The following is a 23084-nucleotide window of genomic DNA, read 5'->3' as shown; positions in this document are numbered from 1 at the left end:
AAGTCGTACCATATGATGTTTCTCACGTCAGTTGTATCAAGGCCCAAAGTATAAAGAAGTCTGCCATTCAGCTTCAAACGGGAATTAACGGGATAGATAGTTGTACGAATAAAAGTCTGCCACGCCATGTAATAAGCAACATATATTCAGCTCCCATTAAACTACCAAAGATATTAAGAATTACAGTATCCAGTCATTCCTTATGTACAGTAATACTCGTATATATGTAGGCCAATAGTATATAAACAAGTGATCCAAAAGGATCCACGTCGGGAGAAAACAACGCACGGCATACTTGCATTGCTTCATGTATTCCGCTGGGCATGTGATATTGTGCCGGAGAAATCAACAAATGAGAGAGGGCATGCAGTAATGCATTGTGCATTAGTGGTGATGACGTACAATGAAATGGCGAGAGCCATGATAAGCGCTGATAGGACAAAAGAAAGGTTCTGGGTAGATGACTGCTGATGTACAGAGCTGAAAAGCTGTCCAGTCGCAGCGGTGGCTCTTCGCAATATTTCTCTTTGCTTTTGATTGGTTGCTTCATTTGTTTGTTGCTCGCCCGTGTGTGACCGCACTTACAGCCGTGCATAACAACAAAGCTACCTATGCAATTGAACAACATCCGATTGGGCGAACCGAACATTGTAGGTGCGTTGAAAGCCAGCTTTTTTCTGTGTGACCTCGAGATTAATGTATGCTCAGTTTTAATCTGAGCTTATGATTCTTCATGCATAAAAAAAAAATGCCGCAAGAGTAACCCTGATGTAGCTTCAGAAAGAGGCTCCATACTTGAAGCATTCTGAAAGCGGCAAAAGAAATGGCCAAAAGAGCCGCTTCATGCGCTCCCAACGCTTATATTCGTGTAACGTAGGGCACATGATGATATATCATTTTTTTTTAGCTCATCTGAATGGTTCGGGTCGTATTTGTTTCGGTATCAGCATGATACTTGATCCCAGCTCCGGCGGCCGTTCGGTAACGTGGTGGAGAGCCTCCTCTCTTCCTCTTTCGGGTAGAGCCTCCGGATCTGATAGTATGCGATAAATCTAGGCCTCGGATCCTTGGGGTCTCGTATACCGTCGATTCCAGGTTCATTATAGCGGTATTTGGTGTACACTCCGAATGAATATCCGATTTGCCAGAGCGGTCACCGACCCAACGTGGTGACATCAAGTTTTCGTCCCAGCAACCCAACCCTTCGAAATGTAGGGCAGGATCAAAAGAAATGAGAATGATCGATCGAGGTCCGTCAAGCTGATGAAGAGTTTTGGGGGAATAGACCAACACCCTCTCATCCATTGCCCAATCGACCTCATCAAAGTACGCCTGGGGGTTCAGGAGTCCGTCGATGTAGCGGTCGAGAGGAGTGTCCAGGGATCCATCGGGTAGCTTGTCTCCCTGATCCGCTGGCCAAAGGCTAACCTCATCATCATCATCCAAGCTATTAGCAGGGTCACTAGTGTCGTTCGGTGACGGTGAATAACGGTCCGATTTCGAAATTGGGTCCAATTGTCTCCTTACCCGCAGTCGAAGGCGTTTAGTAGCTGGACTCGAGGATGTGGTGGTACTGACAATGTCCACAAAGGCTCGGCAGCTGAGATTGTAGGAACGAACAGGAGAATTGCTGAGATCAAAAGTCAAAGAGGAGAAGCCATTGTCGCCCCGATGTACCGTGCCCTCTGGGCTTACTGTATGTTGAGTCGCATCGTCCCAGCCCTCGTAACACTGGCCGTCGGTATTTGAGCCTCCAAAGTAAGATTTGGAGGGGAAAATGAGCTGTTTGCTATAGCAGCTACGTCGGCTCCACGAACAGAGCCATTCTTTTCTGGTTTCGTAAATGGATACTTGGCCAGACCTTTCGTCCTGTCCGAGCTGAAGATGGTTCCAACGATCATCGATTGGTCCGTCAGTTGCGCCTCTCCGCCAGAGTGCAGATCGTGGCAAGATGTCGATTGTAGAATGATCGCCCAAACGGAACCGAAAGGCATAATAAAACGAATTCAGCGGGTGACCCGATGCGGTCCATTCGGTATCCTCCAATTCCGTCAGCTCTTGACTAGAAACGCCATATAGGTAGTCGTCAAAGATTTCAAAGCAAACTGTTGACCCAATATCACAACCAGCCAAGTCCCAGAGTATAATTCTCCGAGGTAGCCATTCGAAGCATTCCAGCGAGAATCCATGAAGCACCCATCGTCGCTGGCCGTCAAATGGTTCTGATTTTGTACCGTAGTAAAGGTACTGCTTGTTGTTGCGGACAAAGATGTTCGTAGTTGAGCGCAGTGGCTTAGACTGCAGAATCTTCCCCTTCTCAATGCTATATATTATCAACCAGCGGCCACGCGATTGAGATTTTCTTTGTTCGAATAAGCATGAAACGATGCCTTCTGCGTGATACAGTGGCTTAAACTGGTAGGGTCGGCTTTCGTCAAAATCAGAAATTTCGGATTCGCATATTAGCTGAAGAACGTTGATGTTGAGTTCTTGGACAGGAGAGCCTTGAAGAAGCAAGATCCGTAGTCGATGCTCGTGAGTAGCCGAGGTTTGCTTCATAGTATAGCATAGAGCGCCATTGGTATATGTAAAATGGACAGCTTCTCTAGAAACTTCCAAAATATGAAATGGATTTGCCTTACGAAGAGCGTTGCGTCGCTTGACACGTCTTCTCAATGCTTGGCTATAATCTCCCGTCTTTTGACCTTCTTTATAGTCCAAGGAAAACGGAATATTCTCCAACAGAGTTAGCATAATTTTCAGCTTGATATGATGGCACAAAAATGGGCGAGTCTGGGAAGATGCCACGATCACTAACCTCCAGCGCCTTTCGGGAGATGAACTTATCATGGATAATATGCTTGAAATGGCGGCTAGTTGAAGCCAGTTGAAGCAAATCATCTGGATCCAGATTTTCAATGATGAGCCGAACGATTTCAGCAGGTACCCGGCAGAGACTCATATCTAGGGTCGTGAGATAAAAGATGAAACAGTCCAGATGATCGGATAATGGGAGAAGTGTGGTGATAAAGAATCTGGGATGGGTGCTCCTCGCTTGCAGTTATAGCCAAGGATGGCATATATAAGTACCCGTCTCCTCTTTCCAGTGGCTTCCGGTCCGTTTCCCGTTGCGTCTCATTTACCTACCTACTCTGGGTACACCAATTCGACACATTCCATCCGATTGCGCCCAGTATCTCGAAAGAGGCTCATGAACTCTCATCAAATATAAAAAGCACACGCCTTGATCTCTCTGGACATACACAAGACGCCGGGTCAGATTCCCCTTCACGAAATCTGCTGTTTGAACGCTCGTGGCAGGCAATCATTCGGTGTGACGATATGCTTTGCGAGAGCCTCCATGGGGACGAGCGAGTCAGGATCGGTAGTTACATATGCACCTTCTTGAGCCGCAAAATAGAGGCAGGGATATGATACACCCCTGTCTCTACTGTTACTTCAGTGGAGGGTCGCGTATTAGACCATGTGAATCAGAAATGCGTGTACCGAACACGAACGAGGCTAAAATGGATGCTAAGACCGCTGAGAGTCATGATGTGGCTGGGGCGGCTGAGGGAGCCCAGGGGCAAGCTATTGTGCGATCCAGACAGCTAAGCATTTAGAGCCTTCATTTTCAGTGTAAGATATAAGACGCGAAGTGCTTAGTTGCGATCTTAAACTCGGGCGGAAGCATTACTAGGTCGTAGAGGTAATTAAAATACTTTTGACTAAGACGTATAAGAGCTACTAGGGCGAGAAGGGTGTGTGATGAATCTCATGGATGGACGGAATGTTCCTGTCCTATTAGATGTGCGGAGTCGCAGAGCCGCAATATGTACCTACCAAGCGGGGAGGTGACAGCGGCTGAGAGGATCGTCAACGGTGCGAAAACATTCAACGTTCATTTCACCAAAGAGGCCTCAGGGCCAGTATTTCTTGAAATTTTAGCTCTCACCACCGCTAGCATCGCTAACCGGCTAACTCCAACCAACCCCTGTCTCTCCCTGTCTCTACTGCGGCTCAATTCACAGCATTTTTAACCTCCCCCAAGGATCTCATCCATCAAATCCGCTAGTATTCCACCTATTGCCGTCTTCCCTCGAATGATTGGCCGGCGGGACTCTCTGATAGCTTCTCTAAAAAAGACCGATGACACCCTCGACTCATTGGCGACGCAAATCGCACTTGAAGGAGGGGGGTACGTGTAAGCATGATATGTCTCATCAGCTTATACAGCACCTCTATGCTACTACTATGCTAGTAATAAGTCCTACTCCTACTATTGGTAATAGGATCATCCAGTCTAGGTAAGGTAGGTAGGTCCATGAAATACCTACCTACTGGATTGGAAAGGCAAAGCCACATGCAGGCAATCAGAGGCGATTGAGAGACTCTTTGCCACGTCCACATGTAACTACTGCGGGCGCATTGCCCACTACCTATTATTTTTGCGCATCTAAGCCAGAATCAACAATGTCCGAAGCATTTGCATGTGTGTACGTAAGGTCCAAGTTATCGGGAAAAATGAAATTACAAAAGTATTACATGTCAAATATTCACTGCCTGTCACAAGCCTATATTGTTGCGCACCTATAGGCAGCTCCATGAGCGCCTAAAGTGGTAGCGCGAGATTACAGACGCGCTGCTGAATGAATCACGTGACCGCTTTACGCGCTTTTCCTTGCGCGTGCCTAAATGTCGTCTCCATGCAATAGCTCCCTCTCCTGCCAAATGCTCGTCTATTAATCACAATGGCGGAGATCAAGATCGACAGCAAGCTCTTCCAGGAGCGCCTCTCGCACTTCATCACTGCCTGGAAGAATGATCTCCGCTCCAAAGACGGCCTCTTTGGCGGAGTGTCGTCCTTCGTTATCATGATGGGCAAGGTCGAAGAGGTCCCCGAATTCCACAAGAACAACGCCGTGCACGTAAGTGCTGTTCCGCGCCTCGAAATTGCTACAATTGGACCATGAAAACTAACGACCTGCTGCTCTTAGTTTTGGCTTCTGGGATACGAGTTTCCGACGACGTTGATGCTGTTCACTGTCGACACCCTCTACATCCTCACCACTGCAAAGAAGGGTGCGTAATTTGCCAACCAGCCCGGGCTACACTATGATCCTCCAGATACTAACGGCTTAGGCAGCCAAACATCTCGACCAGCTCAAGGGTGGCCGTTTCCCCATTGAGGTACTCGTGCGAGGCAAAGATGCGGCCGAAAATGAGAAGCTGTTTGTCACTGTGGCAGACAAGATCAAGGAAGCGGGGGTAAGCTATCTTGGATACCCATCTCGAACATCAACATAGTTATCATTTGGCAGGCAGAAACTAACTTGGGATTACAACAGAAGAAAGTCGGGATCATTTCTAAAGATACGTCTAAGGGGCCGTTCGTCGACGAGTGGAAGAAGGTGTTTAGCGAGCAGTGCAAAGACATTGAGGAAGTCGACATTTCCACCGCCTTGTCCACCCACGCCTTCTCTATCAAGGACGAAAGCGAACTACGAGCGATGCGAACTGCTTCCAAAGCTTGCGTGGCTCTCATGACACCCTATTTCCTCGATGAAATGTCCAATATTCTCGATGCCGAGAAGAAAGTCAAACACTCTGTGCTGGCAGACAAAGTCGACAAAAAGCTCGATGATAATAATTTCTGGAAGACGGTGGAGCTTCCTAGCAAAGGCAAGCTGCCCTCCGACCTCGATCCCACTCAGCTGGATTGGATTCTGGGGCCCTCGATTCAGAGCGGTGGCAAATACGACCTGCGATTTGCTGCTGAACCCAATGACGACAACCTGCATGCCGGTATCATCATTGCTGGTCTGGGTTTGCGATACAAGTCGTATTGCTCAACAATTGCACGCACCTACCTCGTTGATCCAAACAAATCTCAGGAAAGCAACTACAAGCTCCTTTACATGGTACACAACACCATCATCAAGGAAATCCGCGATGGAATGGCGGCAAAGGATGTCTACGCAAAGGCGCTGGCTGTCATCAAGAGCAAGAAACCAGAAATGGAAAAGCATTTCCTGAAGAACGTTGGCTGGGGAGTTGGGCTGGAAAACAGAGATCCTACTCTCACACTAAATGCCAAGAATCAGCGAGTTCTCAAAGACGGGATGACTTTGATCATCAACACTGGCTTCCAAGACATTGAGAACCCCCAACCCCAGGACAAGAACAGCAAAACCTACTCACTTGTCCTCACCGATACCATTCGAGTGACATCTGGAGAGCCAGTGGTCTTCACATCTGAGGCGCCGACAAGCGCCGATGCCAACTCATTCTTCTTCAAAGATGACGAGGAGGCAGAGCCTACACCCAAGAAGGAGAAGAGAGACTCAAGAGTCGGTGCCGTTGCGACAAAGAACATCACCAGCACTCGACTTCGTTCCGAACGTACCGCACAAACAGATGAAGATGCAGACAAGAAGCGTCGAGAGCATCAGAAAGGGCTTGCTTCCAAGAAACAGAAGGAGGGCCTGGCCAGATTCTCTGAATCTACCAGTGGTCAAAACGGAGGAGAGGTCAAAAAGTTCAAACGTTTTGAATCATATAAGCGGGATAACCAGTTCCCATTGAGGATCAAGAACCTTGAGATTGTTGTCGACTCAAAGAACAGCACTGTTGTTCTTCCCATCATGGGACGGCCCGTTCCATTCCATATCAATACTATCAAGAATGCCAGCAAGAGCGACGAAGGCGAATTCGCATTTCTGCGAATCAACTTCTTGTCTCCGGGTCAAGGTGTTGGCAGGAAAGATGACCAACCATTTGAAGACGCATCCGCGCATTTCGTTCGAAGCCTGACATTCCGGTCACTCGATGGAGAGAGATACAGTGAGATAGCTACTCAGATCTCGAACCTGAAGCGCGATGTGGTGAAGAAGGAGCAGGAGAAGAAAGATATGGAGGATGTCGTGGAACAGGACAAATTGGCGGAGATAAGAAGTAAGTTTAGATTCAGCTTAACGTATGCTCCTGCGTGGAAAATACTAACTGCGTTCAAGATCGTCGCCCGGCTGTTTTGGATAACGTGTATATCCGACCAGCTATGGAGGGCAAAAGAGTCCCTGGAAAGGTCGAGATACACCAGAACGGTATCCGATACCAGTCTCCTCTCAACGCTCAGCATCGCGTGGACATTCTCTTCTCCAATGTCAAGCACCTTTTCTTCCAACCTTGTCAGCATGAGCTGATTGTCATTATCCACATTCATCTAAAAGATCCCATCATTGTGGGCAACAAGAAGAAGACCAAGGACGTGCAATTCTACCGTGAAGCGACTGACATTCAGTTTGACGAGACTGGAAACAGAAAACGAAAGTACCGCTATGGAGACGAAGACGAGTTTGAGGCTGAACAAGAAGAACGGCGCCGCCGTGCCGAGCTAGACAGGCTTTTCCAAGGCTTTGCCCAGAAGATTGCCGAGGCCGGCCGTAGCGAGAATATTGAGGTTGACATGCCCATCCGAGATCTAGGGTTCAACGGCGTGCCCTTCCGCAGTAACGTCTTCATCCAACCAACCACGGACTGCCTGATCCAAGTTGTGGAACCACCGTTCATGGTTATTACAATTGAAGATATCGAAGTCGCTCACCTGGAACGTGTCCAATTCGGTTTGAAGAACTTTGACATGGTATTCGTTTTCAAAGATTTCACGCGTGCCCCGTATCACATCAATACTATTCCCGTCGAGTTCCTTGACCAGGTCAAGGATTTCTTGGATTCCTCCGACATTGCCTATACGGAGGGTCCCCTCAACCTCAATTGGCCGACCATTATGAAGACGGTCAACCAAGATACCCATCAGTTCTTCGTTGATGGCGGTTGGTCGTTCTTGCAGGCTGACTCGGACGATTCTGGCGCTGAAGATGAGTCCGACGAAGAGTCTGCTTTCGAGATGGACGATGATGAGATGGACGAGGTTTCAGAGTCCAGCGAAGGGGACTCCGACTTTGGTAGCAACGCAAGTGATGACGATGATGAAGAGGCCGATATTGACAGTGATGATGAGGGCGAGGACTGGGATGAGCTGGAGCGGAAAGCCAGTAAGCGCGACCGCGAAAGTAACTTGAACGACGAGGAGGATCGCGGTGGCAAGAAGAAGTCTCGCAAGCGATAAAAGAACGGATAACGGAGGATACAAATCAGATAACATGGCTCGTAGCCGAAACGTTTAATAAGGGGGGGAATCGGACCTTTCTTTTCTTGGGCAAAGTGTTTTAAATATTGGACCTCGTATTACCGAAAAACAAAAATTACCAGGGCTTGCTTTTTCCACTGTGTAATAGCCATCAATTTGTGGCTTTGTTACTCTACTGCTTTTCTTTGGAAAAAAAAAAGAAGAAGAAGAAGAAAAATCCCGGGTCGAGGCGGCTAATTATGAAAATTTATTGATAGGCCTAGTAGGCTCAGTGTAGTTGAGAAGTTCTGAATACAAAAAGGAGAGATTCTTGCGATTTGAATTTATATACCAACGATCATGCGGTGCATCTTTCAGATGTAATTCGAATCTTTAAAGGAGAGCAAACTTTCAAATTTAGCACGCTGGCATGATTACGAAAACAACATTGCTACTATTTTCTATCAAAGGTTTATTTCCCCCTTCCAAAATGATGAGGAAGAAAGAGGAGAAAATACAAGGTTGGCAAAACGGTTCCAACGCCCCAACTCCGACAGGTTATCAAGTGTAGAAAAAAAAGACCTTCTCCTGAGCAAGTTCAACGAGAGGCAGTCAAGTGTCTCTGTCAACACTTTTCCTCCTTTCCCGTAAGAACTTTTTGTTTGTCATCTACGACAATAAAACGTCCACCTCATTTCCCATTGTTTTTTTCGCTGTGGTCAAGTAAAAGAACGTGGGTGACATTGTAAAAAAAGGGTCACAAGTCAAAGAAGTTCAACTTATCTTGAACTGATGCCCATAAGAAAAGAGAGAGAGAGGTAGAAAAAAAAAAAAGATGAGAAAATTGTAAACAAAAAGCCGGCGAACGTACGGTGGAGAAACAATGCATTACATCCATACAAAATGCAATAAGAGTAAAAATTAAGGGGCTTGCATCGTGTTTTCTCTTTTACTCTTTGCTGCGGCACATTACCCTTTCCGGATGCTCCTTAAATTCAAGCGGTCATATATTTTGTTTCGAAACCTCGGCCCACGGGCGTTGAAGAAATCCGAGAGTTGAAGCTGCCGCCACCAGGAGACATCGGGGCCATGTGAAGCGCGGCGCGGGAACCATCGCGAGTTGCCTAGGCATCGGGACGGATGTCGCGGCCGGATGCCATGGCAGCGCCAGCGCCAGGCTTGGCTGTAGGGACGTTGTTCCATGACAGATAGGTGTGATCACCAAGTTTTCTGGTGATTGAGATATTAGCACAGGGGGTGGTTTTGGATTGGCGCTATAGAAATTGGACTTACCTGGGCTTAATAAGGTGGGAGGCGAGGAAGATGACGCCGAGGACAATGCAGAGTCCAGCAACCACGATGTAGGCAATGCCGAGGAAGTTGTTCTTGCCGCCAACAACGGTACGAGTGGTGATGAGGACGGACTTGGTGCCTCTGTATTCGGTAGTGGGGAAGACTGTGAATCAAGAATTAGCACGCTGAATGACAATGTTCCAGGGTTGTTCTATAACATACAGTCATCGATGATGATTTGGTAGCGTCCCGTAGTCATCGCCTGGGTGTCATTACGCTGGTAGAGCTTGCTGAAAGTGGGCAGACCAGCAGTGCGCATCCAGACCTGGAAGGCCTCCCAAGTCTTCAGATCAGGCGGAGGGTTGTCCTCAGTGTAGTTGTTAGGATAGCGCTTGCGCCAGTTGGGAGGCGGCAAGACATCGCTGGGCTTGTACTTGGTTGGGTTGTACAGATCCTTGTCGCTGCTCCAGGCGATGTTGGTGTTGTTCTCCATAAAGTACGTCTCTGTGTGGTTGTTCTTGGCCCCCGGGGGGTTCAAGAGCTCGGGGCTGGTAAAGGTGTCGTTGAACATGGAGTTTGCGATAAGTCCACACGGGTAGTAGGGCTTCTTGACGCCGTCGACGGTGTCGCCATAGAGAGGGGTGCACTTGGAATCGTGGATGTCGCTATACGACCTAGCGGTTCCCGAGAGCTGAGTGACATCGAACGAATCGGCATAGCGACGGTGGTTCTGGTAGAAGTTGGTGAGCTGGTAGTAAAACAGGACCGGCGGGTTTAGGTTCTCGGGGATGGTGAATCGCAGATAGCATCGGTTGCCTTTGATGTGGACGCCTTTGTTGACTGTGATGTTGACGCCGGTCTGGACGGCCCACTGTGGATCGACCGAGGTGTTTGAGGACTTGAACGTAAAGTCTACATTCTTGCTTTCCATAGAGCCGAAGCCATTGCCGTTGTCGAACGCCGGAGCATCGAGCGAGCAGCGACTGTAGTCTAGACGGATCTCTTTGACCTAAAGAACAACAGACCCATCAGCACCAGTGAATCCAAAATCAGAGTAGGGCCAGGTATAAGTGCGCACCTGAGTGCTTGCATATAGTAGCAAGCCGCCGATGGGAGCGAAGATGATTCCGATCACGAAGAAGAGCGGTAGGACTGTCTTTGGGGTAAGAATTGGCCTGCGCCAAGTAGTCAGCATCGCCCAGATTTGTCTTTGCGCCGGTTCAATGAGCGGGGAAGACGTACTGCCAGGCCTTGAGTCGCTGCTGTCTAAAGGCCGTATCTATGATAGTTGCATCGTCAGCGATCCAGCTTCCACCGGCAGCGCATCAGCATCACGGCGCTCGCTCAGGCACTCACTCGCAGGACGGCGGCTCTTCTTCTTGTCCGGCTTGCTCGGGGCCGAATCGTGAGAGTCTATGGAGTCGGTATGACCGACTCCGCGCGGTGTGTCGGACATGTCGGTGGCTTCGACAGGCACAGCAATGCGCGTAGGTCGAAGGGAGGCCGGCGATTACAGAAATGGTGATTGATGGTGTTGACGTTCCAAGGGGTTTGACTGTCCGTAAAGACAGAGACGCTGGAGAGCGTTCATGGCTGTGGCTGGTGCGGCATTACGAGTTCTGCCAAGGCTGTGTGCGCGGGTGTGGCGGTGCTAGTGCTTCGTCAGCACGAGATCCGGGCCTTCCATGCGTTGATAAAAAAAGATCAAAGAAAACGCCCGCTTACTGTGTATGGAATCCCGGGTAGGCATTTTTCAATGGGGATGAATGAAAACCGTCCATCTTTTGACAGTAGTCTGGTACTTTGAGATTATGTGATTTTGTGATTACGGCAGTGGGTGAACAATGAAAACGTGGTTTCATCTACGTAGGCTGTAAGCTTCATCCATGGTGAGCATTGTTGGCTGAAGGACAGATTGCTAGTGCTATAGTTGGCAACTAAATACACTCGCAATAGAAGGCCAGGTTTTACTTGGACATCGAAGTTTCTAAAGTGCACATGTTTACTGCATCCCCCTTCTCCCATCAATGGGACTATGATACCACCGCGAATCGTCATTTCGACGAGATTTGACATTTCGATGCTTTAAAATTGATCTCCCAGTCGTGCCGCGGGGAGAAAGGAGGTTTACATAGGAGCATTGATGGCATGATTGATAACTTACCGCCCATCTCGCTTCGAGGAGGATATCCTGGAACATTAATTACTTATCGATAACTGGATTATAGGCGCGAATTTAGCAGATTAAACTCCGCATATTAGAGTCCGTGTACGTGTATTGAAATGAAGAAGAAGAATGAGGCGCCCAATGCTGGAGCTCGTGGGGCTCTCCGTATCGCCGGTCGGCCATGGTTCTGAGTCCCGAGAGGCAAATGCGGATCAACAGGAGAGCCTCTGACTCCCAGACATGATGCTTGACTTGGAATTGGCATCAGCTGCAATGGCAAACGGGGCTGCCTAGTAACAAGGCGATGATGACTGGATGAGCAGGTTGTTTTCACCGGATTTTGACCGGCATCTGCAGCAGCAGCAGCAGCAGCAGCAGCGGAAACGCCGCATGAACTTGACGTAGTGGTAGCACCACTGCACCGCTAAGCATGTGGACCGGGCCAAGTGTAAGTTGAGAGCTGATGCCGCTTCCCGTGGCAGAAGGCGATCCATCGTCATCATGGCCCGGGTATCGATGGATCGACCCTTCGCATAGACCCTAGCCTAGTCTTTGTTCAGCTTCAATCTCGCTGTTGACGAGTTGTGAATGAAGGAATGCTTGATACTGTATGCGCCTATATGAACACGACACCTACTGGAATCCGTCACCGCTAGATGCTAGCTTCATGCACAGCACTGGCATCAGCCAGCCACGGCCGATGCAGTTTGTACAAACCATTAGCAATATTGGGGTTGGCAGTGGACCTGTTCTCCTCTCAAGACATGTATGTCTCAATGTGTTTGAACAGCTGTAACAGAATTCCTGCTTCGTAGCGCGTACAACTTACAAGGGAGCGACGCTATTGCGGCTCTAGCAATCATTAGCTGGGTTGCTGCGAGACATGCGTCTGTAAGTGACCCGATTTAGCAGAGGCCGGGGCCAATCCGAGGAGGCAGATGCGCTTTTGCATGCACATGGCATCGTGCTGCTGCGTACCTAGCAGAAGCGATGCATGGATGGTCAGGTCATGAGTCTTTTGGGGTTTTCATCATTCTTTTCGATCAACGCAGGACGCGACTCGTGCTTTGAACGCATCAAGCTAGATGCCATCTACTACTAGGCCTACTACTGCATCATACAAGTACATCCGGTGCTACAAGTACCTTATGTAGTCCAACGCCCAATGCTACTCTGCAAAGGACCGAGACCAGTCCCAGAGATCGAGGCTGCGGAGCCAGGGACCAGCCACCGGCCGCGTCTGCTTCCGTCTCCAAACGCTCTCGGACTTCATCCGTGCTAGCTGCGGAGCACCGCCTTGGCATTTTCAATACACCGATCCCCATTCCCTCCGCCTAGCGCAGGTGGCAGTACAGACACAAAAGTACACGCACGGGGTGTGATCGTGGTAGTGCTACAGGCAAGACAGGCCAGAAAAGCACATGGGATTGGCAGTCAGTCACCCCCGAATCCAATCTGTTGGGAAATCGGAGACTGGCCGGACGGCACGCCTCTTCCGAAGTGGCCAAATTTCTGCGACAGCGGCTGACGACAGCGCCGAGCCCCAGAGTGAGGGAGAGAGAGAAAGAGGCGAATGCGAGCTTACAGGTCAGGTAGCGATACTTGCACAAGATCACCTTTTGCTGTTACCGTGTCGTTTTGCGGGATCGTATTTCATCAATGGCATGACATCGTATTTACGACTCTTCCCAAGCTCTAGCCGCCAGCCCGTCGTACCGTGCCGCCTTTTTTTGGTGGACGAGACGGATCAAGACGTGCGGATCGACTGGCTCAGGTCCGCCTGGTCTCGAAACTGGGCGTGTGTCTGGTTCGTCTCGGCCCCCCGGAGCCGGTTCATGTTTGATAGGCTGGCCTCTTTGGCTCTGGGGGCGCGATGCCAATTCGCTTGCCGCCTTTGCATGGCATGGACGCTGTCCGAGCGGCTACCTAGGCTTTAGCATCTACGACGGGGGGTGGTGGGCACGAACCAGCTTATGTGTGTTTCTGCTGTTCTCCAATGAGTAATCTTGTTGCACAAATTCTAGCGCCCGTAATACGCCAGAGACGAAGTTAGCCTGTATAAGTATACGGTATGGTATTGTAATCAAACGGCTGGCTGATGGCAGAGCCGCCAAGCGCCAAGATCGAAGGCCAAGAGCCAAGAAGCGAACAGCTCAGAATGTCGGCTAGGAAAGTGAAAACCCCCCCCAAAAATGGGCGAGGGCTATTCGGTCTTGCTGATCATGTTCTCGCCTTTCGTCAGTGACGGCGAAGGAGGTGGCTGAGTGAATAAGCTTCCAATGGGACTAGATGGCCCAATTGACGACTGAGAGAGCGAGCTTAGAGTATACACCAGTGTTTTGTCAACTACCCTGCTAGGTAGACAGATCGAGGTAAAGGTTGCTTCTGCCTACATGCAGCTATATAGATTAGCGACCTGGTTGGCGGCGTTTGGTATGCTGTTCATAGGTGTAAAAGACGCTATAGTGATACCAAGAGCTCTGAGAACGGCTCATCGCAATATCATATTCAGAGGAGTTCAAGACACTAGCGCTACTAGTATTCGATGGAATACTCGCAGACGAGCCCAAGTGCTGTCTATATGGGGCTGCCAATAACAAAAACGTCATCCTTCATTTCTGGCGTGTCGGGTGAAGCCCTACTGGACATCCTGAAACAATTCATGTACATGTAATGCAGCGCTTCACACCACCCCGTCCTGATTCCATCCTCACAGCGGCTACAACATTGACTGAAGCTGATTTGCCATCTCATCATCTCCACCTTGTGTTGGTGTCGTTCGCGCGCTGCTAAATCACTTGGCTCTTCAAGCCCGTGGACTGCCACTAACGCCACATAGACGCGAACATAGTCAAGAAGCTTCCATCGGTAGCCAGAACTTGTCGCCTACAAGATTCCCCAGCTTTTTTTCCTTCTTGTTTGCCCCGTAGCGTCCCTTTTCATTACTTTATACTCGCCCCCCAGCTCCACCTGAGGGCGAGGCGCAGCAGGCAATCGATAGCACTCAAGCACTGACCCAAAGCCAAAGTACCTGAGCAGACGTGTTTATGATTTGGGCCTAATGCATTATACAGGTGTGTGTACTTCGTACATTAGACATACCGTATTACTGTAGCGACTCCAACTGACGGCCCCTGTTTTGCCGGACACCCATGGGAACAGATCCGGGAGGGCTCAAATGTCTGACACTGGGGCTTTTCAGTAGGGCCAGCGAGCACGAATACATTGAAGTAAGTACTTGTACAGCTAAACAGCCACCGGAGCCCATGTCCTGCTGAGAGCGTCCAGGCAGGGAGGGCTGAAGTGCAGCGTCAGTGTTGCGGCGCGGTGAAGAAAAGCCTAGGCCAGGCGTTGAATCCCGTTCACTGGACCAGCCGCCAAAGGTACCTACTCGTAATGCTTGCTACAGAGCAATAACAGCCAATCGATTATTGAGCTCATGTACTAATAGGCATTCAACGAATTTAATGGATGGATTGAATGGAATTGACACTAATTCCGAGTTATCGGCGATGGCGACGGCTACGTCTGCCGGGGCACTACTAGTAGGCAGGTCCCAAGCGGTGCTACTTCTGCTCCCCCATCAGCTGCCTCCGGGCCGCGATGTGCTGTGCTGCCATAGTGGCCACTAGCAGCAACTCACCCATGCCGCAGTTGGCACGATTCAACGCCTTCGCCTTGCATACTTGTACTTGCATACCGGGTTAATTGCGAGGTACATATAGAGACTGCCGTAATCTGCACAACGTGTCTGTGTCTTTTGTTTCTTCGCTTTCCCTCCCTCCCTCTTCTCCAAGTCCATCCCCACACACGCACTACAAGTACTCGGACCACTGGCTGCTGGGCCGTCCGTTGTGTATAATCTTGTTGTAGCCGCCCTCATCTCGCTGAAATTTCCCACATCCCAGGCTCGGGCGGTTCGGCTCCTTGAAGCACCATCAAAGCGACCCTTGCTGGAGGATTCTTATTTACTTATTCTTATTGTTCTTTTGCTGATCTAAAAAAACGCACCCAAGGGGGGTTTTCTTAAAGAAAACCTTGCGGCCGCCCATTTCCCCCATTTACACACATAATCCAGAACCTACCGTACGCCTCTCCCCTCGCCTCAACAACTTGAACTTTCGCAGCTGCTAGGTACCTAAGGGGTACTTGCTCGAGCACCAAACGCACTGCAGGCGGGGCGGTCACTCAACCAGCCACCAAAACTTACTCAGACTCACTCTTACAAAGACCACGCGCCGCCAAGCTGTCATTTGGTTGTTTGCGTTCATCAGGCGCCATCCATCCCGCTTGCCTTTTCTCCTCTTTTCAAAGAAAAGACAAGAGGAGTTATAAAGAAGCTCAACTGCGGAGATTTACGACCTTTACTCATCCAAGTTCATCTCAACCCTCTCACCTCTTCCTCATAGCCATGGCTTCTCAGACATCATTTCGGGCATCGCGTGGTGTGAGCCGGGATACGGGCTTTCCAGAACCCTTTGACAAATGTAAGCACTCTCCTTTGGTCATGCCGGTCTCTTTTTTCCCTTTCCTTTTCTTTCCTTCCTTTCTATCAGGATGTATTTTATTTAATTTAAGAGATAAATATTCTTTTTACTGACATTGTCCGTCGTAAGGGAGCAACACCACTCTTCCTCACCCAGACGCCGATCTCTCACCAAACGCCTGCATCTCACACGACGAACTCGCCGGCGATCACGCCCTCAAGCGCAAGCGCCTCTCATTCCTCCACCGACGACACAAGCATAAGCGAAGCCTCGTCGACGGCCTCGCCACCCCGCAGACCGAGCTCCTCAGCAGCGTCCTGTCACTGTCGCTCTCTCACTCCCGCTCCAGCACCAGCCTCCGCGTCCAGGCGGGGGCCCCCAAGCTGACGAGCCCTTCCGAGGCCAGCTTCCAGTCCAAGACGGGCAGCGAGAGCGCCGAATCAACCAAGAAGGACGACGAGACACCGCCTTCTTCTCCCGATAGCGTGATGCACAGCCCGAAGAAGTCGAACCGGTTCAGCAAGTGGCGACGGTCTTGATGAACGATACCCGCAGGACGGAAAAAGTGATGTGAAGGCAACTTTATATACATGCATATAGCATGCATCACGCTTCTTCGACTTACTCGAACACCAGACGCAACAGCCGCATTTACACTTACAAGAAAGCAAAAAAGGCAAGAAAGAGAAAAAAAGAAAACCGAAACGAATTTACGACTCTCTTTTGTGTTATATAATATATTATTTTACAGCTTATTATCTGTCTTTATGGGCGTTCTCATTCCATGAGCGACGGAGTTTTGGGACAAAAGGGGTTACTGCATATTTTTTTTGGAAACCTGGCAACAGAACGATACGGCCTTTTCTTGGGATTTATGGATGCTGCCGTCGGCCTTTCCCCCTGATAAATCGGGGGATCCTCTCTTTATATATATTTGGGGCACAACTTGCATCTGCTTGGCATATTATTTATTTTGTCTACTTTCTTTTGTATCTTTACGACAAAGAAGGCACATAAAAAGACTGGGATTTTAGCAGGTCTGTGTAATAAAAGCGACAGTGTTGCGGTATCATGACTCTGACTCTCCAATTTGTTCTTCTTTTGTCAACAAATGTTACATCCATCATCTCATTCGCAGCTTTGCAAGAGTAAGAAGCATGCTACAGAAGCAGTTGTAAAAGGCTCATTGAATTGTGGCTTAATTTTACAGAAAACTCAAAATGCCACTGCCCATTCCTCCTCCAAAGATTCCCCTCTCCATCATCATCTTTCCTCTTTTAGCTCCCCCGATACGTAGTGTAGCTATACGGACTCAGCAGCAACGGCACATGGTAATGCTGGCCCTCCTCGACGCGAAACACCACCGTCGCCTCCGGGAAAAAGGTCTTGTCCTCGCCAAAGTAGCTGGCGGTGTCGAAGCGCAGCGTCCACCGGCTGGGCCCGCGGATGGCGCCCAGCACGTCCTCGAGCGTGTAGATGGGCACCTCGCCCGACGCCGTCTCGGAGCTGTAGGGCAGCCAGACGGTGATGCGGCCGTCGTCGTTGGTGAGCGACTCGAACGTCTTGAGCACGTTGCCGTGGCTGTTGGAGGTGCCGGGCCCTTCGAGGCGCACGCGGATGCCCTTTGCGGGGCGGCCGACGGAGGTGTCGAGGACGTGGCAGGTGATGCGGTCTTTGTCGGCCATGGTTTGAGGCTTTGAATTCTCTCGCTGTGAGTATGTGGTGTGACGATGGTAAGCTGGGCTGAGAGAGGTGGAAGGATGGTGGGGTAAATGGGCGATCGATCAATCAACTTAATCTTGAGATGCAAGTCAATCTTAGTGAAAGACAAAGAGAAAAGAGAAAAGAGGAATAGAAAGGAGAAGCTTTGACCTCGCTTTATATAAGTCCCGCGCAACGTGAGACTGAAATGAAGGCTGTGACGAGGACAACAGGAGACCAAGGCTGAGCTGTTTCTATTCTTGAGCGTCGACCTGCATGATTGATGGCTGCTGCTCCCATGTCTTCCATAGATAAACAACAGGTGGTTACTGGGTTCAGACAGTGCTAGGCCTACCGCCAGGCCTTCTTAGTGTAGGACTCAACGCTGCTGGCAAGTACAGCGCATCCAATCAGCATCAGTGGCAGCAGAGGCAGCACATTGGCTCAGCCACGCTGTGCGCCGGCCGCCGTTAGGACGTTGGTGGAGGTGGCCGCTGGAAGAAGGACTGCGCGAGCGCTGTTGGTCTGCTCGTTAATATGCGGAGTAGATACACCAGACTTCATCAATGAGATGCTTAGGCAGAGCCAGGCTGAAGACGTTCCAGTAGATGGATGGCAGACATTGTGTCATGCAGTTCGACATAGCTGTCTTCATCTATATCATGCTGCTGTCAACTTATTCATACCGCCTGAGTCTCATTGGCAGCCTCGGAGCGTCGCAACCGCTAAAGCTCTAGGTGTCTAAATACACGCTCAGTCCTCCACTACATCGTCGCCATCCACTGCCGCATCTTTTTTGTCATCTTTTGCCCCTCCATCTTCGCTCTATTGTTCTCTTCCCGCTTCCAAACGCCACTCCCTCCCTCCCATATATTGTAGCCTCGCCAAGTCAAATCGTCTGCGTCACGCCCCCAAGTCTCAGCCTTGTCTGTCTCTTCCTCCACCAATCTCTTCCTTTCCTTCCCTCTGTTCTTCTCTCCGCATCCACTCAAACTCGAACTCAGCACTTCCACAGCCATGGCCCTCGTCATCGACGAAGACGCTCTCGAGCCGTCTCTCCAAACGCTCCTCGACCAGCGCTCGCTCCGCTGGATCTTCGTCGGCGGCAAAGGTGGTGTCGGCAAAACCACCACGTCTTGCTCCCTCGCCATCCAGCTCGCCAAAGTTCGCCGCTCCGTCCTGCTCATCAGCACTGACCCCGCGCACAACCTGTCCGATGCCTTCAACCAGAAGTTTGGCAAGGAGGCCCGCCTCATCAACGGCTTCGACAACCTCAGCGCCATGGAGATTGATCCCAATGGCAGCATGCAGGACCTGCTGGCTGGCCAGGGCGAGAACACGGAGGATTTGAATGCCATGAGCGGGGGGATTGGAGGCATGATGCAGGATCTTGCCTTTGCTGTACGTTTTACCATTTTTCTTTCTCCCTGTATACCTACCGGTCTTGGTACATGCAACCTAACTCGTATCTTCTACAGATACCCGGTATTGACGAAGCCATGTCCTTCGCCGAAGTCCTCAAGCAGGTCAAGTCTCTCTCCTACGAAACCATCATCTTCGACACCGCCCCCACCGGCCACACCCTCCGCTTCCTCCAGTTCCCCTCCGTCCTCGAAAAGGCTCTTGCAAAGGTCTCCCAGCTCTCCTCCCAGTACGGCCCGCTGCTCAACGGCTTCCTCGGCTCCAACGGCGCCCTGCCCAACGGCCAGAACCTCAACGAGATGATGGAGAAGCTCGAGTCCCTGCGCGCCACAATCTCCGAGGTTAACGCCCAGTTCAAGGACGCCGAGCTGACCACCTTTGTGTGCGTCTGCATCGCCGAGTTCTTGAGCCTGTACGAGACGGAGCGCATGATCCAGGAGCTGGCCAACTACGGCATCGACACCCACAGCATCGTCGTCAACCAGCTGCTGTTCCCCAAGAAGGAGAGCGACTGCGAGCAGTGCAACGCACGCAGGAAGATGCAGCGCAAGTATCTGGACCAGTACGAGGAGCTTTACGCGGAGGATTTCAATGTCATCAAGATGCCCTTGTTGGTGGAGGAGGTGCGAGGCAAGGAGAAGCTGGAGAAGTTTAGCGAGATGCTGGTGAAGCCGTACGTTCCGCCGCAGTGAAAACGACAAGAGGAGGTAAATAGACGAGAAAGGAGAGACAGAGAGAAGAAGAAAAAAGAAAATAAACATAAAAAATTCAGAAAAGAAAAGAAAATTTATTTTTTACATCACGAGCAAAAGACTTATGGACCATGTATACCTACGTCTAGATATTCTTTCTCATAGATTTAGTATAAGGAGTCCAGGCGATTACAGCCCTTATAGCATACGTATTTCACTCATCGCCTTTGGTCTTGACTTATTTCATTCATTCACTTATTTCACGTGCAGTGTATAAATGCGAGTACGGTGTACAATTCAGTTTCTTGATTGACGCTCCCTATCTGGGACACCTGTTCTACATAAAATCCTTCCTGCGCCTTCATCATGCCATCCATAAAAAGGGATAAAGAGGGGGGGAAACAAAAAGAAAAAGCCGCCTCCAACTCAATCTCGCCCTGAAAATACCATACAGTAAAGCCCAGCCCCTCGTTCATTCATCCTATAGACGGAGAAGATGTACCATGTGGAATTCAGCGTCCATCATTCCGGGGGCAAAAAGAAGATGCTGATCTGTAAAGAGGTATGAGGATTGAAGATGGCTAGAACGGTGCGATTCGAATATTTTTCTTTCATGGACAAAAAAAAAAAAAAAACGGAAAACAGAAAAGTTGGGGGAAAAAAAACAAACGCCTAATCCAAGCCAGGTTGAGCTCTGGTAATGAGAATCGTCCTCCCTGTTTTTTATATTTATGCGTGGTATTTTCCTCCTTGTCCATACATGTAATAGTTAAATTATATTCGGTGTGTGTTGTTGTGTGCAGTGTTTCGCCAGCTAGATGCAAGAAAGAAAGAAAAAAAAAAGGGCCTTTGGGTGTTGATGTATCCGTTATTAAACGCTGTGTGTTCAAAAAGAAAGCCCCCAAGCAGAACATGCCACCTTTGTCGTCCGCCGTGCTTTCGGCGCAGAGCCATTCCAGATGGCTGTTGTGTGATGCATGTCGTAATAGTAGAGGTTGCTCTGGATTTTCTCTCTTCATCTCCTTCTCTTAGAGCTCTCTGTAGTCGCTTGGCCGGACTCGGCGTTGCTTGTTCTGGTGTCGATGGGGGTTGACTGGCTTTCGGAAGTAGGCATCGTCATCGCCGCCGCCGCCACCTTGGGCGAAGTTGCCGCCATTTTGATAGCCGTTCATGCCTCCACCATTCATGCCGTTCATATTGCCCATTCCACCCATGGGATTCACGTTATTCATACCACCCATATTGTTCATACCTCCCCAGTTCCCGTTCATGTTACCGCCATTCATGTTATTCATGCCGTTCATACCACCCATGGTGTTCATACCATATCCTCCATTCATGTTTCCGTAGCCTCCATTCATGTTGTTGAAGCCCTGCATCCCCATCATCGGCATGTTCATCATCGGCATGCCCATGCCCATGCCCATGTTGTTCATACCCATATTCATTCCCATGCCCATGTTCATCATGTTTGGCATCATGCCCATGCCACCATTGAACATCATGTTATTCATTCCCATGTTTGGCATGCCGTTCATCATGTTTCCGTTCATCGAATTCTGTGATGATTGGTTCTGCATGGCACGGGGACCTTTGGGAATCTTGGGATTTTCGAGAAAATCTTCTGCAGGTCTCTTCTTCGAAGCAGTGTTCTCTGCTTTGACTACTTCGGTCTTTCCATCTCCTGCCTGAGGAGCGAGCACAAGACTCTTGGACTCGGTTGAGGGAGATTTGGACGCTGAGCCGGCGACTTCCGTAGCTGGTGAGTCAGGTTTCTCCTCTTGGGACTCAGTCTTTTCGAGTTTCGGCCTGTCCTCCTCAGAGTCTGTAGCTTTATTTAGCCCAACCTTGTCTGCATCTTCAGCTTCAGCGATGGTCTCGGAGCTCTTTGCCACTTCCTCCGATTTGGCCTTGGGGGATGAGGGGGGAGTGACTTTGGCGGCCTCTTTCTCTTTAATGTATTCTTGAATTTTCTTTGATACTTCCTCATCAGGCTGAAGATCATCAATTAGTACACCTTCAGTCTGGCAAGCAGGGCAGACGAAGTCGCTTTCAATGAGTGCATTTGTGATGCAGTCATTGCAAAACGTCTTCTGACAGCACGGGGTTTTCATTGGCTCTATGAACATCTTCTTGTCAATCGAACATTCGAGACCACGCTCCTGAATCTCCTTGTCTTCCGCCTTCGCCGTCTTGGCTGCGGCGGAAGAGGACTGGGCTTTGGCCTGGAATTGCTCCCATGACGCCTTGTCTGGCTCAGCAATGACAAAATCTCCCTCAGCGTTGACCATGATTCCTGAGGGCCGCTTGGATTCATCACCTTCAGTTTGAGCTAAAATGACAGATTTATCCACCTTTTGTAAAAATGAACGAGGAATGCCAGTGGTGCGTTTGACGCGGGGCCGGTTATCAAAATCAGGATCATCGTTGGTCGGGCACAATTGAATCCAGTGACCTTTGTTTCCACATCGATAGCAAATGTATCCATTCGGAGGGTCATGATCTGGGACATTTGCCGGGCGCTTAGCACCAGGCTTGAAAACTGGCGCTTGTCTGTTTAGGTGGTTAGCAACGCTATTCACTATAGTGATGAAAATGTATGGAAAAAAAGAGAAAGATAACGTACTGAGACAACTCTTCTTGCTGAGCTGTCCATTGTTCGGACTGGGCAGCAAACATGGCAGCCATGCGATCTTCCTCCGTCATAGCATCGTTCATCTGGCTGAAAGCATTCGCGTTTGGCTTGGAAGTCGAAGGCTTTCCGAGCTGTTCCTTGCGGCCGGCATTCTTAGCTGCTACGGGCATCTTGCCAGAGACATATCGAGCGGCTCGCCCAGCCCCGGGCTTCAAGGCCGGCTGTCGTCGAGCAATCACCGTCGTTGATCTGGGGACAATAGTGGTATCGTCATCGTACTCTATATCACGTCAAAGTCAGCATTCATGTTGCTGGAAGCAAGGCATAATTCTCTGTTTCAGTTCCATGTACTCACCTTCACTGTTGTCATCGGTATAAATGAAGAGGTCAAAGTCCGTGCCATCGCCCAAACCACTCTTGTTGATGATTTCACGCTTCAGTTCGAAGACTGAGATACCTGTGCCGTCAAACTCCACTCTTGTGGGCTCCTTCTGCGACTTGAATTTGAAGAACACTGATGAAGACATTTTTGCTGAGGGGGGATTGTTGGTTACAGGCA

The 23084-nt window shown here is 49.7% G+C and overlaps 6 protein-coding genes across 6 annotated transcripts; 2 read left to right on the top strand and 4 right to left on the bottom strand.

Annotated features, from left to right (window-relative positions):
- Positions 1 to 903: 903 nt before the first annotated feature.
- TGAM01_v201096 (hypothetical protein) lies at positions 904 to 2962 on the bottom strand (the record flags this gene model as incomplete). The annotated part of the gene is made up of 2 exons (XM_024548689.1): positions 904 to 2736; positions 2819 to 2962. 2 exons carry the CDS (start codon positions 2960 to 2962, stop codon positions 904 to 906), a joined length of 1977 nt encoding a protein of 658 aa, XP_024406505.1.
- Positions 2963 to 4751: 1789 nt separating this feature from the next.
- TGAM01_v201095 (FACT complex subunit SPT16) lies at positions 4752 to 8128 on the top strand (the record flags this gene model as incomplete). The annotated part of the gene is made up of 5 exons (XM_018806779.1): positions 4752 to 4928; positions 4998 to 5082; positions 5147 to 5268; positions 5322 to 6954; positions 7014 to 8128. The coding sequence occupies 5 exons, from the start codon at positions 4752 to 4754 to the stop codon at positions 8126 to 8128; spliced, it is 3132 nt and encodes a 1043-aa protein (XP_018660072.1).
- Positions 8129 to 9252: 1124 nt separating this feature from the next.
- TGAM01_v201094 (hypothetical protein) lies at positions 9253 to 10877 on the bottom strand (the record flags this gene model as incomplete). Its single annotated transcript, XM_018806778.1, has 6 exons — positions 9253 to 9358; positions 9422 to 9584; positions 9644 to 10430; positions 10500 to 10596; positions 10664 to 10700; positions 10778 to 10877. 6 exons carry the CDS (start codon positions 10875 to 10877, stop codon positions 9253 to 9255), a joined length of 1290 nt encoding a protein of 429 aa, XP_018660071.1.
- Positions 10878 to 15999: 5122 nt separating this feature from the next.
- Positions 16000 to 16614, top strand: TGAM01_v201092 (hypothetical protein; the record flags this gene model as incomplete). The annotated part of the gene is made up of 2 exons (XM_024548688.1): positions 16000 to 16075; positions 16205 to 16614. The coding sequence occupies 2 exons, from the start codon at positions 16000 to 16002 to the stop codon at positions 16612 to 16614; spliced, it is 486 nt and encodes a 161-aa protein (XP_024406504.1).
- A 738-nt stretch (positions 16615 to 17352) lies between these two features.
- On the bottom strand, positions 17353 to 17760 carry TGAM01_v201093 (hydroxyisourate hydrolase; the record flags this gene model as incomplete). The annotated part of the gene is made up of 1 exon (XM_018806776.1): positions 17353 to 17760. The coding sequence occupies one exon, from the start codon at positions 17758 to 17760 to the stop codon at positions 17353 to 17355; it is 408 nt and encodes a 135-aa protein (XP_018660069.1).
- A 3158-nt stretch (positions 17761 to 20918) lies between these two features.
- TGAM01_v201091 (hypothetical protein) lies at positions 20919 to 23052 on the bottom strand (the record flags this gene model as incomplete). Its single annotated transcript, XM_018806774.1, has 3 exons — positions 20919 to 22443; positions 22517 to 22805; positions 22881 to 23052. 3 exons carry the CDS (start codon positions 23050 to 23052, stop codon positions 20919 to 20921), a joined length of 1986 nt encoding a protein of 661 aa, XP_018660067.1.
- Between the last annotated feature and the right edge of the window lie 32 nt (positions 23053 to 23084).

This window comes from Trichoderma gamsii (genome assembly GCF_001481775.2).
Source record: "Trichoderma gamsii strain T6085 chromosome Unknown Scaffold_3.2, whole genome shotgun sequence".
Classification (NCBI taxonomy): domain Eukaryota; kingdom Fungi; phylum Ascomycota; class Sordariomycetes; order Hypocreales; family Hypocreaceae; genus Trichoderma; species Trichoderma gamsii.
The sequence above is the reverse complement of the archived record's forward strand: the minus strand, read 5'-3'. Positions and strand labels throughout refer to the sequence as shown.